At 41.5% G+C, this 13,715-nt stretch overlaps 1 protein-coding gene across 10 annotated transcripts in view; it reads left to right on the forward strand.

Moving 5' to 3' along the window:
- The window catches only part of SDG37 (SET domain group 37), a 28,386-nt gene extending 14,945 nt beyond the window's left edge, over positions 1-13,441 (forward strand). For 5 of the 10 annotated variants that reach the window (XM_087393849.1, XM_087393841.1, XM_087393842.1 and 2 more), the window contains 12 exons: positions 4,175-4,309; positions 4,615-4,669; positions 5,666-5,784; positions 8,600-8,688; positions 8,823-8,904; positions 9,250-9,354; positions 9,445-9,514; positions 9,596-9,757; positions 9,943-10,049; positions 10,158-10,227; positions 12,950-13,013; positions 13,164-13,441. In XM_087393849.1, the coding sequence (XP_087249975.1) occupies positions 4,175-4,309; positions 4,615-4,669; positions 5,666-5,784; positions 8,600-8,688; positions 8,823-8,904; positions 9,250-9,354; positions 9,445-9,514; positions 9,596-9,757; positions 9,943-10,049; positions 10,158-10,227; positions 12,950-13,013; positions 13,164-13,332 (1,227 nt within the window). In that variant the 3' untranslated portion in view covers positions 13,333-13,441. Of the gene's footprint in view, positions 1-4,174; positions 4,310-4,614; positions 4,670-5,665; positions 5,785-8,599; positions 8,689-8,822; positions 8,905-9,249; positions 9,355-9,444; positions 9,536-9,595; positions 9,758-9,942; positions 10,050-10,157; positions 10,228-12,949; positions 13,014-13,163 lie in introns of all 10 variants that reach the window. The other 5 variants (XM_087393844.1, XM_087393845.1, XM_087393846.1 and 2 more) reach the window with 4 other exon arrangements.
- The last annotated feature ends 274 nt before the right edge of the window (positions 13,442-13,715 follow it).

Raw genomic sequence — 13,715 nt, forward strand, 5'->3', positions numbered from 1 at the left:
GCAATTTTGGCAAGATTTGGGGCTTCTGGTCAATTTGCTCTCTTTGAGTTGCAATTTCTTGCAGGGATTTGAGGCTTTTGCATTTTGGATGCAATTTGGCAGTGGACAGATCATTTGGGAGCTTTGCAAGCAGTTTTAGACTCAGTTTGAGTCACATTGCAGACATTTGCCATTTTTTGCAGATAGATTTTGCAGGTTTTGGGCATTTGCAGAGCATTTTGGTGCATTTTAAGCCTTTGATAGGCTGAGACAGCAATTGGCATTTTGGGCAGATTTTTTGCAGACTTTGGTTGTGCATCTTACATCCCAGGAAGGGATTTCACTTGTCTAGTTTGCTGCATTTTTGAGTTGTCTGGCAGATATGGCTCAGAATAATCCCAATGAGGTCTTTGGAGTCCTCCCACAAGAGGATAAGTTGGATGGCACCAACTACTCCTTGTGGAGCTTTATGGTGCGCAACATTCTAGTTGGTAGACATCTATGGGATTATGTCAATGGAGATGAGACAAGGCCAGAAGCTGTGGCTACACTTGTCACTCCTACAGGTGGAGGCAGGGGTAGAGATCAAGGTGCAGGACAAGTGGTAGGGGCAGTAGCTGCTACTTTGGTGGTTCCCACAGTTGAACATAAAAGGTGGGATTCACAGGATGCACAAGCTCTTTCAGTCATTTCTCTTTCTGTCAAGAGGTTTATCATTCCTCACATTATATCATGCAAGACCTCGAAGGCAGCTTGGGACATTTTAGAGAGCATGTTTGCAATAAGAAATGATGCATGAGTCTCATTCATGAAGAGAGAGCTGTCTCATACACACATGGATGAGGGTGATTCCATGAATACTCACCTCATTGAATTCACTTCTTGAATCCTATCTCGGTTTTCATACCTCGCTGAATTTGTCATTGAGGGGGGGTAGCAATCCTCTTTCTTTTCATGAGTTGGTAGGACTCTTGTTGCAGGAAGAGCAAACAAGAAAGAACATGGCTACACGGGTTGGCGAGCATGCCATGCTTTCAAAGTTCAGGCCCAAAGGGAAAGGGCAGCAAAAGCAACATGGAAATCAGTCCACACATCAGCATAAAGCTGACTCTGGACAGCCCTCTCATAAGGCTAAAGGTGATGCAGAGAAGCCAAAGAGGAAGGGCATGTGTCACTACTGCAAGAAGCTGGGTCACTACGTTGGTGAATGCAAGAAACGAATAGCAAAGGAGAAGAAAAAGGATTTGGGTTTAGCTGTCTGAGATGCATCAGCTCCTAATGCATATGAAGGAGGGGATGTTACAGCCAACTTTGTAGAAGAGGATTATGCCTTTTTGTCTTGTATTTCAGATTTTCCAATGGCTGGTCCAGATACTACAGTCACTCTTGAGGATGACTCGTATGCTTTCCTGACTTGCAGCTATGACACTTGGAGGATGCATGCTCTTTCAGTGTCAATGAGACACTAAACACTTGGTATTTTGATAGTGGTGCTTCCAAGCACATCACTTCAAGGAAGAGCCTCTTTGCATCTCTGCATGTATCACCAGCTAAAAAGAAGGTGACATGTGCAAACAATTCTTCTTATTCAGTGTGTGGAGTGGGTGACATCATACTTATCTCCACGGATGGCATAGATTTCAGAATTACTGATGTTCTTTATGTGCCAGGTATGAAGAAGAATTTACTTTAAGTGTCCTCTCTCAATCGAGGAGGATTTTAGGTCATATTTGATGATGCTACGTGTACAGTCCGAGACAAAGAGAATGATTTTGCTTTAATGTTGTCTAGCACTTTGTATTGGGGTCTTTTTCAGCTTGATATTTATGAGAAAAGATCCGATCTTGCACTTGAAGTGAGCACTCCCACTGCTGCCATGCAGAATGCGGAGTTATGGCATGCCAGATATGGGCACATGAGCTATGGCAGCTTGATGACACTTCAGAAGCATGCTATGGTTGATGCATTGCCTCCTTTAGAGTCATCTCCTCCTCATGCCTGTGAGGGATGCATCCTTGGTAAGATGGTGTAGTACGAGCTACTCGCAAATTACAGCTCATACACAGTGATGTCTGCGGTCCCATGAGGACACCTGCTTTTGGTGGTTATCTGTAGTATTATGTTACATTTATAGATAACTATACAAATTATACTTGGGTCTATGGCTTGAAGAAAAAATCAGATGTGTTTATGCATTTCAAATACTTTGTGGCCATGGTTGAAAATGAGACAGGACTCAAGGTGCAAACACTTTGCACTGACAGAGGGGGGAGTATATGTCTCATGAATTTGAGGCATTTTTGAAGGAGAAAGGCATCACACATTAGCTTATAGTGAGGCTTACACCTCAACAAAATGGCAAAACTGAGCGAAAAAATCGCACTCTCATGGAGATGGATAGATGCATGCTTACTGATTTTTGTGAGTAGAGATGTTATTTTTTCAGAGAATTCAGCTCATACACATGCTGAATTTACTATCCCAGCTTCTTCAGATGATGTTTTTGAGGGGATACTTCCTATAGCTTTTGTTTCCCCAGCTGAAGCTAATGCTGAAAATCAGAATTTACAGCAACCTCCACTTGCTCCACATGCCCCGATTCAGCCACATGCTGATTTTGTTCCTCCACAGGCTGTGGATGATGTTGTAATGTAAGAGATTGAAGAGATACATGCAGCCAAAACATTTCCGAATTGGTTGCTACAGACTCTCAGGGAGAGTAGACTTGAGGCACCTTTGCCTGGCAGGATAGTGCAGTAAGGCACGCAGGGGGGGCTCTTTCTATTAAGACAGCTTTTGCAGGTACTCTTTTTGATGAAGAAGAACTTGACACTTTTGAAGAAACCAAGGATAATGTGCATTGGATGAATGCCATGCACAATGAATCGCAGTCCATTGAGAAAAATCAGACTTGGGATCTTGTGGATTTGCCACTCGGGAAACATGCCATTGGCACCAAATGGGTTTTCAAAGTGAAGAGGAAGCGAGATGGGTCCATTGAAAGGTACAAGGCACGGCTGGTTGCCAAAGGCTATGCTTAGAAAAAGGGCATAGATTATGAGGAGACTTTTGCTCCTACATCCCGGATTACCACCATCAGGTCAATTATTGCCACAGCTGCCAATTTTGTTTAGAATGTCCATCAGTTGGACATAAAAACAGCTTTCCTTAATGAGGACTTGCAGGAAGAGGTTTATGTCAAACAACCTCCTGGCTTTGAACTTTCGGGCAATGCACTTCAAGTTTGCAAGCTGAATAAAGCTTTATATGGGCTGAAACAAGCCCCACTTGCATGGTATGCCAAGATTGATGCCTTTCTGGCAAGTAAGCGGCTACACAATAGTCCCACGGAAAGCACCCTCTGGGGGGATATTTTGGTCCTCATTCTTGAGGCAGTGGGCAAAGTGTTGTTGGTATGTCCATGATCACCCATAGTTATGGGAAAGTATCTACTCATGGTAGAATTCACTTACAATAATACAATTCATTCTTCTACTGGTAAAGCTCTTGCTGAGGTAATATGTGGGAAACCTTTACCATTACATGTGTTGCACACAAAAGACGAAGTCTTTGCAGCATATCAATTCATCGAAGACCAGAATTCAGCTTATGGTTATGTGCATACACATATTCTTCAAGCTCAAGAACGTGAGAGGAACTCTGCAAATCGGTGACGGAGGGCCGTTGACTTCAAGAAAGATGATTGGATACTTCTCAGATTCAATAAAGCAAGACTTAAGTCTAAAGCTGGTTACAGGATAGCATATGTCAAGCTTGCTTTGTGATATTATGAACAGTTTCAAATTGCTTAGAAGGTCAATGATGTCTCTTTTCGATTACATCTTTCTCACATTGGAAGATCCATGTCATGAAGGACCCATACCATCCACTCCAATCAATGAGCCTCAACCATAGGTTGAAGATGAAGATAAAGTTTTCATTCATGAACAAATTCTTTATGCGTACACAGGGAGGATGCTATGAACACAAATATCTTCTCAAATTTTTGAATTATCCCACTACTATTGCAAAGTGGGTGGGTCGCCACATCTTACTGACACTTTCATGGCTGATCACCATGAATGCTATCTTTAGTATATTTAGTGTTACTCTACTAGGTATTAGAGCTCTTATTACCTTCAGTGTGACCAGTCACCTTCGGCGGCCGCTTAACATGTTTGTTTTTTCTAACTAGAGAAGCGAATGGATTGTCCACAAACATGAGTGCAAGGCTTTGGTCACCTTGATCAATGAAAAGGGACGGACTCTTACTCCTTCATTGCGATTGATGCTGCGATTGCTTATCAAAAGACACTTGCAAAAGAAAGGGGTAAGTTTCTTCTGCCAGGTATTTCCACTTGTAGTTCACCATTGGAAAATTTGTAAAGTAACTTTCTTTGGCTGGGCACACTTTAGAATTAATCATATCAGAAGGACATAATTGATTAAAGGCTAATGATTCCATTGTTGTTATTTGGGAGGTCGAATATCAGAAGATTATAGGTCACTTGTATGAGATTATGGTCTGCAGATAGATTAGGCAATTTTTTTTATAGACAATAGATGCATTTTCTATCTGAACCGAGTTTGACTGGTTAATTTTCCCCACCTTTCAATGTGGTGGAAATTCTGCAGGCTGTTCCCATCAATGCAATTGATAATTATCATGTGCTGGAGTCATTGGCAACACGTATCCTTTACCTTCCTTTTGTGAGCTGGTGTACAGATTCCATGCCTTAGCATCTATCTAAGAAATGTCCTGCCATTATACTATATCACTAAAAGTATGCAAGCAATGCTCTGTCTGTTTTTTTCTTGCTGGCGCTCGTGGTTTTTATGTGCTCAATGTAAAAGGATTTGGTTGTTTTTTATCGTGGCCAGTCTTCTTTATGGTCAAAGCAAAATCATTCTTGTTCATGTGTCCCAATCACACCCCTTTTACCCCTTACTGCATTGCAGAAATAACCCAAAGTGTTAAACATACTGTGAAAAGGACTTAAGAAGAACTTTTTTTTGGACATTTGTGTTGAATATTTAACTTTATTTAGCTCTCTGTGTGTGTGTGTGTCTCTCTCTCTCTCTCTCTCTCTCACACACACACACACACACACACACACAGATATTTTTCCTATGATTTCAAAGCTTAGTAAGCACTGGTTTATCCAAGGGATTCTGGAATCTTTCGAAACGCAGATGGCAGCTTATGCTTGGGTACTGATGAGAAACTAAGCTATTTTGGTTTTTTTATTTTTCTCATTCTCAGGTATTTTTTGTTTGAAGTCGCTTACAGACTCCCTTCTTTCCTTTGTCCTTTCGCTATTTTGATTTTTTATTTTTCTCATTCTCAGGTATTTTTTGTTTGAAGTTGCTTACAGACTCCCTTCTTTCCGTTGTCCTTTCGCTTGTTTTATAAAAGTTTAGTTTGTAAGATGGACTCCCTTCTTTCCTCTGTGCTTCCGCTTGTTTTATAACAAATTTAGTTTGTAAGATGGACTCCCTTCTTTCCTTTGTCCTGACTCCCTTCTTTCCTTTTTCCTTTCGCTTGGTTAATAAAAAATCTAGTTTGTAAGATTGGATATATTCAGTCGCATATATTTGTGATGGAGAGGCCATTTTCATGCCGCTTTACTGGCAAGATGATGCCTCAGTATGATTGACATGTTCATACCACCCTGACAAGAGCAAGATTTTGAAGAGATGGAGGAGCAGCAGTTGATTCTGTATGCGCAGATGGCAACTTTGGTTAAAGCAGTATTCAGCTTAGAAGATATTGAAGTCAAGGATATAACCCAAAATTTTTGCAGGGTATTGCCCACAATTCTCAACCCTTGTTTTCTGTAGCAGAGTCTCTTTTCACTATTTCTTTTTTTTTGCTGAGACTAAGCAAAGCAGATACAAGGGGCAAGGAAAAATTACATGACTTGAAAATTGTGAGATTAGAGATCCTTGTTGATTGGAATCTCTTCACTTTGTGTGCGTAGTCTCTTCATCCCCTCTACCATGTGTTACAGTTTCAAGTTAGGCAGGTGTTACCAAGATGTTGACTTTCCATCTTTGTAGCCATGTGTGGCTGCTGCTTCTGTATTTTTATGTACGAGTAAACACAAAAATTCTACAGCTACACATTAGGGATCAAAGATACTTCTCATTGTGAGCAGAGCCCAGCTTCTATAGTTGACACAATCAAATGTAGCATGCCACAGATGCATGAGTAGAAGGAGCTAATACAGCCACGAAGAGAGAGAGAGAGAGAGAGAGAGAGAGAGAGAGAGAGAGAAGTGGGGGGAGGAAGAACTTAACTCTTTGAGTGCTCTCACGATCGCAACCCAGTCAACATGCTCTTGTTTCACCTCTAATGTCCCCTTATCATTTTACTTACTTCTTGAGCTGACTGCTACCTAGCATGCAAGCTGAATGGGCCTTTCAAGCTACCCCTACCCCCTTTCTCTAATTACACATTCCCATAGGAGTCTAAGGTATTTCTCTAAGCTTTCTGCCAAGGACACATGGCCCTAGGTCTATCCATTTAATCGTACTCTGAGTTTGTCATCGGGAGTAGAGATGCTTACTATCATGTAAACCTTGTGGCCAATCTGCGGGGGGATGTGACACCATTTCTAAGGGGTTACCTCTATGTTCACTACGATACAGGTGATATCACAAATTTATAGATGCTTACAAATCGCGCCATAATTGCACTGTGTGGGTAAGATTTATTTTGGATGTTGCAGAGCTGGGCACATTTTCTGAAAAACTTTGGTCACTCTTTTGATGGGCTTCATTTTTTGTTTGAAGAGTAACCTATTCACTTTGAAGAGATTTTGCAAGTGCACATTTTGTATCTTCTACCAGCCAGAAAGGCAAGATAGGCTTGAAATACACGACATGTATTACATGTCAAAAATCAAGATAAGTGAGGTGGAAGAGCTCACAAGAGCCCCCAATAAACATTGTATCTACTCTATCACAGCCAAGGCTCACCACTCAAGCCAGTGAAGCATAATGGTAAAATTGAACCAATGAGTAGGGCTTGTAGTCTGTGTGCATGTTGATTAGTAAATATGGTGGACCAATGTACGACTCCTAAGCCTCTGTACAGCTCTAATCCTTTGGTGAGGATCCATCACGTGGGCTAGCTAAACCTCACTAATTGTTATCAAACTGTCAAATATTGCACATGTGGAAGCGTAAAACTCGAGACAGCAAGAGTGAGGAAAAGAGTGCGACTCAGAAATGAGGCAAGAAGCTCTGGTTACAGCAGGGAAACTGTGCACAAACAGTGTGTATGTGGGTGTGGAATGGGACAGCTCCATTGGGGGGGAATGCCCTATAAGTAGGGTTGCCAAGTGGCCGGCCCAGGGTACGGTCTGCTGACCTAGATCAGATCAGTTGGCTCGACCCAAGTCAGGTCGGCTCACCTGACCTTGGTCAGCCGACTGACCTGACCAGGGTTAGCCAAACTTGGTGGCCTTGTTAGCCCCCAGCCACAGCTGGCCCCAAGCCTTGGGAAAACAGTCCCAGATATAGCCTCAAACAGGCCTCAAACTCAGAGAAAATACTAATCCTGTTCAGGGCGGGCACACCACATAGAAGCCCTCACTCATGAGATGCCCGAAATTCTAACACCCTCTCTGCAGCTCATAGCATGCACATAGTCCGAAGAAGAAAACTGATGAAGATGCAACCATGGAGCCCCCCCAGCACCATGAATACTAGAATCACCTCGGAGAGAGTACCATCCTCGAAATATAATGCGACCATGAACATTAAAGATGTCTGCTTGGCATTGATTTCCCATACAAGTGTGCAGTGAATTCCGAGTAAAGAATGATGAGCTGTAGAACAAACCACCCCTAATACCCTTGGTGAACACACCACGTCCGGGAACCCCAAACAATGAACTCAAAACATATCCTGTCCATAGACTCTGCTACACCAAGTAGCGCAGTTCAAACACATTTTGTCCATAGTTTCAAAGTTTACCTTACCTACCAGATTTTAACTAAATTTTTTAGCAAAAAGGATTTTTACCCCTCTCTAACCTTCAGTCCCTTGTCTTGGCCCATGGAATTAATTGCACTGAAGTGTCCTTTGAATTGTTTTAATCAATTGGAATCTAGGGCAGTCACCGGAAATTCCTTAAGCTTAGAAATTCACGTTGCGTGACATTTAGCATAGAAACTGACTATCATTCATAGGCTAATTAGCCTTTAGAGAGCTCCATTAATGGAGTAACATTGTACCTCCTATAGAAATTTAGAACAGGATAGGTCGCCTTTCCATCTGCTTTTGCTATCTGTAGAATATCTGTCCACAATCATGTATGATCACCTTGGAAAAATGAATAATGTTAGCTAAAAGTTTAAACGTGGTCCAACAATATTCAACCCCTTGGCAAGGCTGTGATGGTTTTGAGATGCCTCCATAAGACATCAGACAAGAACTTGAACAATAAGTTGTACGAGATGATATTGTCTTTTGGGGCTAATTGGAAATCTGAACAGCTTGATTGCATTTTAATTTTTGTTTAGATATCTTTGTAGATTACTTGTCCTTCTTTGAATGTGAAGAATGGAGATCAAGTAGGCCACACATTTTAAAGAAATCTTATCTTTTGCAGTTTTCGTGCAATGCTCACACAATATGTGATGATGAGCTTAGACCATTGGGCATGGGTCTATATCCTGTACTTTCAATCATCAATCATAGGTCTATATGTCCATTCTTGGTAGTTTGCTGTTTGTAGGCCTTGAATGTAATTTTTTCTGATTCATTCAATATCTTTCTCTAACATGGTCTGCACCAGTCCGGTGGCTGATGGATTTTAAATAATATTTTTGTAGCTGCCATCCCAATTCTGTCCTCCTATTTGAAGGAAAGAAGGCTGTTGTACGGGCAATTGAGCCAATCACTGCAGGAACTGAGGTCTGTTTTTATTTCGAATTCCTTGTCTTTAATTGACTTGGAGGAGCAAACTTTGCTTTGGGGGTTTTTATTGACCTTTTTTTTGTTTTTTTTGGGATGTCAAACGCTTTCTTTAATGTGAATGTTCTTCACAATCTCTTCTTGTCCTTGGCCTCCTCCCTAATCCATAAGCTCGAGAACAAATCGTTTCTAACAAAGATGCATCTTATCTTATTGAATACGTAATTGCTTTGTACAAATTTCCCCTTTGCTAGTATGAGGTGCTATGCTTTTGTTTCATGCTTTATTAACTTCAAGGGGATGGTATAAAGTTGTGGATTTATACTCTTTGGAGGTTCCATTAAGGTAACGGTTAGCTATGTGGAGCTTGGGGCAACCACAACAACACGCCGCAAAACCTTGAGGGAACAATACTTTTTTGATTGCCACTGTACACGGTGTCTAGGATTGGTAAACTTTTGCCCTTTTGAGGTATTATTAATCTTTCTGGCTGCTTTTGATTTTGAAGGGACTGTCCTGAAAATACTTATATAAATGTAGGGACTTCACAATGCCACCATGGAAGATGCTCTCTTGGAGGGCTTTATATGCCTACATAAAAATTGCAAAGGTGTCCTCTTACCTGACTCAGGTATTCTTTCTTTCTCTAGGATCATGAATTCATTAAGCAATGAATGTTTTTTGTATGCAGCTTGTTTGGAGACTAAAGCTCATAATGGTACATCTGTAGGAGATCCAGATAAGATGGCATGTCAGACTTGTAGTGGAAAGCTTGACACAGGCACGATATTGAAGCAGGCAGAAGAGGCCGAAAGAGCTTCAAAGGAAGCTGAATGGCTTTTGTCGATTGGAAGTATCCTTAGTAATGTTGTATTGTGGTATATTTATTGTTGTATGGGTTTTCATCTTTGATAGATACATGATTTCTTAGAATTCTTTGACTTGGCCATCTACTCTGTAAAGGTCCCCTTTATCTATTTGTGGTGCTATGGTGATTTTGTATGTTGAGTTCAATTTTGTAGACCTTGAGAAGTTTGGATATGGCGGAAGCAAGGAGTGCATTCGAGCATTTGGATCGACTTCAGGCACAGGTGTTTCATGATTATTCTGTCCATAGAATCAGAACGTATGACAGTTTAATGAAGGTACACCATTTGTGCACAACTTGATCCTGTACCACAGGCTGAAAGTGTATGAATTGATATGCATACCCGTTAATGACACCTCAAATTAAAGTGGTTTGTTACTTTCAGGTGTGCATGTCTTTGGAGGATTGGCCATCTTCACTTAAGTACTGCCATCAAGCCATCCCTGCCTATGAAAGTAAGATACTGTCTGCACACATACAGATATGAAACGACAAAGAAGTCAAAATATACAAAGCCTGTAGTTTATAGTCATTTCTGATGATATGATAGTTTCTGTATGCCAAACATTTCCAGCATTTTGAGCTTCATCTAGAGCCCCTTTTGTGAAGCATGGTGTAGTTCCTTTTCAGCAGAGAGAGGATTCAAGATGGTCTTGCCTTATTCTAAGTAGGGCTGCTTTAGGCACAGCTCAAGGAGTTATATTCTTTTCCAGAAAAAGACTGCAAATATCAATGCTTAATGGATGCAGCATGTACATTAGGTGGATGGAGGGGCAAGTAAGGCACACACTAGAGCAAAAAGACCTGGACTGGAGCTTGGATGAAGGAGCTATGAGCAAAAACGTCCAACAGATTTTGGCTGTCCAAAGCAAGAGATGGCAAGGGGACCTAGCAAGAAGCAGGCATTGGCAAGCTCTGGAAGCGGGAGAGTAGCGAGATAGTATAGGAGAGAGAACCTCCAAGGTTAGCCAAAAAGGTGAAAATAGAAAGCCAAAAGATAATTCAAAAAATCAAAAAAATAAATAAATCGGCTGTCAGGGCTGTTATGAGCTGTATTTTGCTCTAGATCATCCCTTCCACCTTGTGCTTGATGATTTCGCCTACCTTCTTGCATCTCTTCCCTGCCACATTGTCAGCGTTAGCGTCTTTAGACGTGCTTCTACAGTTTTTTGAGAGGATATTTTATCTGACCTTGGTGGATAGGTACTTAGAAGCATATGGACTATGAAAAAACAGTGCAAATCGTTGTTAATTCTACAAACGAGAGAAGCTCCCCCTTTATAGTGGGGGGAGACCACTTTTTGTCCTCTTTGCTTATGGGATTCCTCTTGGGGCATTGCCACGTGTCAAAAGCTCACAACTTATAAATTTGATTTTCGGGGACCGTTTTGTTAGCCCAAAATAACCCTAAAATGCTCAAAAATGGTCCAAAAAGAGTGTGAAAAGTCCCAAAATAACAAGCCGGAGCCTGAGAGGTCTCATATGCCATAAAGGCGGATGCTCCAGGGATTGTCTTACAAGGTGGGACCCACAGGGCCTAACTAGACCTAGGCGCCTTATGCGCAAAAAAGAGCAAGGATTTCATGGATTGCTGCAGAAAATGATTGGTCGGAGTAGATGTTGTAGCTTAGGACGTTGTTGGCAAAGCCGGTGAAGTTCAGGGTTATTGCTCCATTGCAAGGTCTTTCTTGCATATATATGCCTCACATCCTTTTCAGATTCCTTTGCCATTGGGCTGAATTCTAGCTCAATCTCTTAGTCCTCTGCTTTCCTGTTTCAAGATTTAGGAGAAGTAATCTCATCTCTAACTCAATGTAGCATAGTTCCACTCAAGTGTGGTAGTGCTACCCAGAGATTCCATGAGAGGTCATCCCTTACAAAAGAGAAGCTGAGAGCTAAGGGTTCTTGTCTCTGCAAGAGGAAAAAGGGAGGTCGTTATGCAGTCTACGTGTACCCAAAAGTTGCTTGCCCCCCTTTTTTGGCTTTGAAAGACTAGGAAAGCCTATTTAACTATTGCAAAAAAGGTCTGTTCCTTGGAAGGATCTGCAGCCATATCTTTTTCAAATCCAATTGACACGCAAAAACCACAACATTGGTGTGATGACACTGCATCACATTGTTGCCTTAGGTAATTTGTCACAACCAAGCTCAACGGATCTTGTTACAATCAAGCCCTTAGGTAATTTTCTAGAAGTGGAGATGGATGAACACATATTCTCTTCTCTGTTCTCTGAAGTCTCCTGTGTTGCCTACCTCACAATACACCTCAGCCTTTCTCTAAAACCATATCACACATGGCTCGTCAGCTTTACAGGTGACCCTCGCATGCTAGGCCCAATTCTTGTGCCATAGCCTAGTGCCAAGCACAAGAATTGGGCCTCACTCGTATGTGTTGGAGCTCATCTCAAGCCAGTTGTGTGCCTTGTTTGAATGCAATCATGCACAACCCCTTTACAAGTTTTATGGCATTCAAAGGATTTCACCTGCACAAATCTTTCTGTGCATTGTGGCCAAGGACTACATGCCCCTTCCACAAGGGTACTAACATCCCTAGGTAACACACATCATGTGGACTCCAATGAGCCTATGGCTTGTATCAATGATCTTGGCTCTAGTTATCTTTAGCATTTGGTCTAACTTTACAAGTCATTCATAAAGTAGCTCATTTTCCGTAAATGCCTCTACTTTTCCTTAAAGCCTAGTTTTTCTTGGAATAGCTTTGTTCTCTTGGATTAGCCTCGCCTTTCTTGGATCAGCTCTATCCATGGGATCTAAACCTCATTCATGCTAGTTGATTCTCAACCTTAGGTCAATCTAAACCCTTGGTTAGACAATGTCCTCACTAATTCTAGTCTTAATCCTGACCACAGCCAACTCTAGATATCCAATCCAGATCTTGGTTTATCTGGCTTTAACCTTACTGTCGGCCTTGGTTAGTGCAGTGATCAGTCTTCTTATTAGTTGCAGTTATTACCATGTAGTTTCACCTATGCTTCTTTTGATCTAAGTGGCCTATGATTTTAGAAGCATGGTACAATATGACCTTGAAAAGTCATGTGCATTTCCTGATTTCAAGTCAGATATGCATGTGGAATTTGTTTAAAACCCTCATGGCTACACTCCCTTCTACATGAGCCTTCAATATTGCAACTAATTTTGATTTGTTTATTTTTACAGGAGCGTACCCTCCTTACAGTCCCTTACTTGGGCTGCAGTTGTATGCTTGCGGAAAGCTTGAATGGTCAGTTCCAACATATCAACCCTAACAAGCTATCTTTGCCATGAAAAGTTTAGAATTTGTGATTTCACAAGTAGGAGAATCTCCCGCGGGGATGTATGTATATCGAAAAATCTGCAATCTCTTGTTTACATCCTTTTTCAATCCTCGTAGGTACTTGGAGAGGACAAAAGATGCTGTGAAGGCATACACAAGGGCTCTTGAAATTCTGGAAGTTACTCATGGATCCAATGGAGAACTTGTTAGAAATCTCAGGATTGCTTTGCAGGAAGCTAAAGCAGAGACTTCATTCTTGTACCAAAACCGCATAGATAGCTCTTGAATTTATGCACTGGATTATTGGTTTGACTTGAAATTGAATAGCTTGTGGTGGGTCTTCAAAAGGAGAGTAATTGCAAGGCATGGGCAGAATTAGGCAGCCTTACATCTATTGTGTGTGCTGATTTGTTTGTCTGCCTGTGTGAAACTATGCACAGGTTTATGTGTGCGCCTAACAAAAGCAAAATTGCAAGGTGGAAGCAAATTTGATGGTGCCTTATCTCTACACGTTTTCGTTTGTATGCATAGTCTGCCTATGTTTATGTGTCTGCATGCCGATTTTGTGTGTGTGTGTGTGTGTGTGTGTGTGCAAGTGCATGTGCACGTTTTTGACCGTGTCATGTGTGCATGCATGCATGCGCGCGCGCGTGTGTGTTCGTGTGTGTG

The sequence above is a fragment of the Dipteris shenzhenensis genome, chromosome 22 (genome assembly GCF_047967505.1).
Source record: "Dipteris shenzhenensis isolate YYH24624 ecotype China chromosome 22, Dip_SZ_1.0, whole genome shotgun sequence".
NCBI classification, from domain to species: Eukaryota; Viridiplantae; Streptophyta; class Polypodiopsida; order Gleicheniales; family Dipteridaceae; genus Dipteris; species Dipteris shenzhenensis.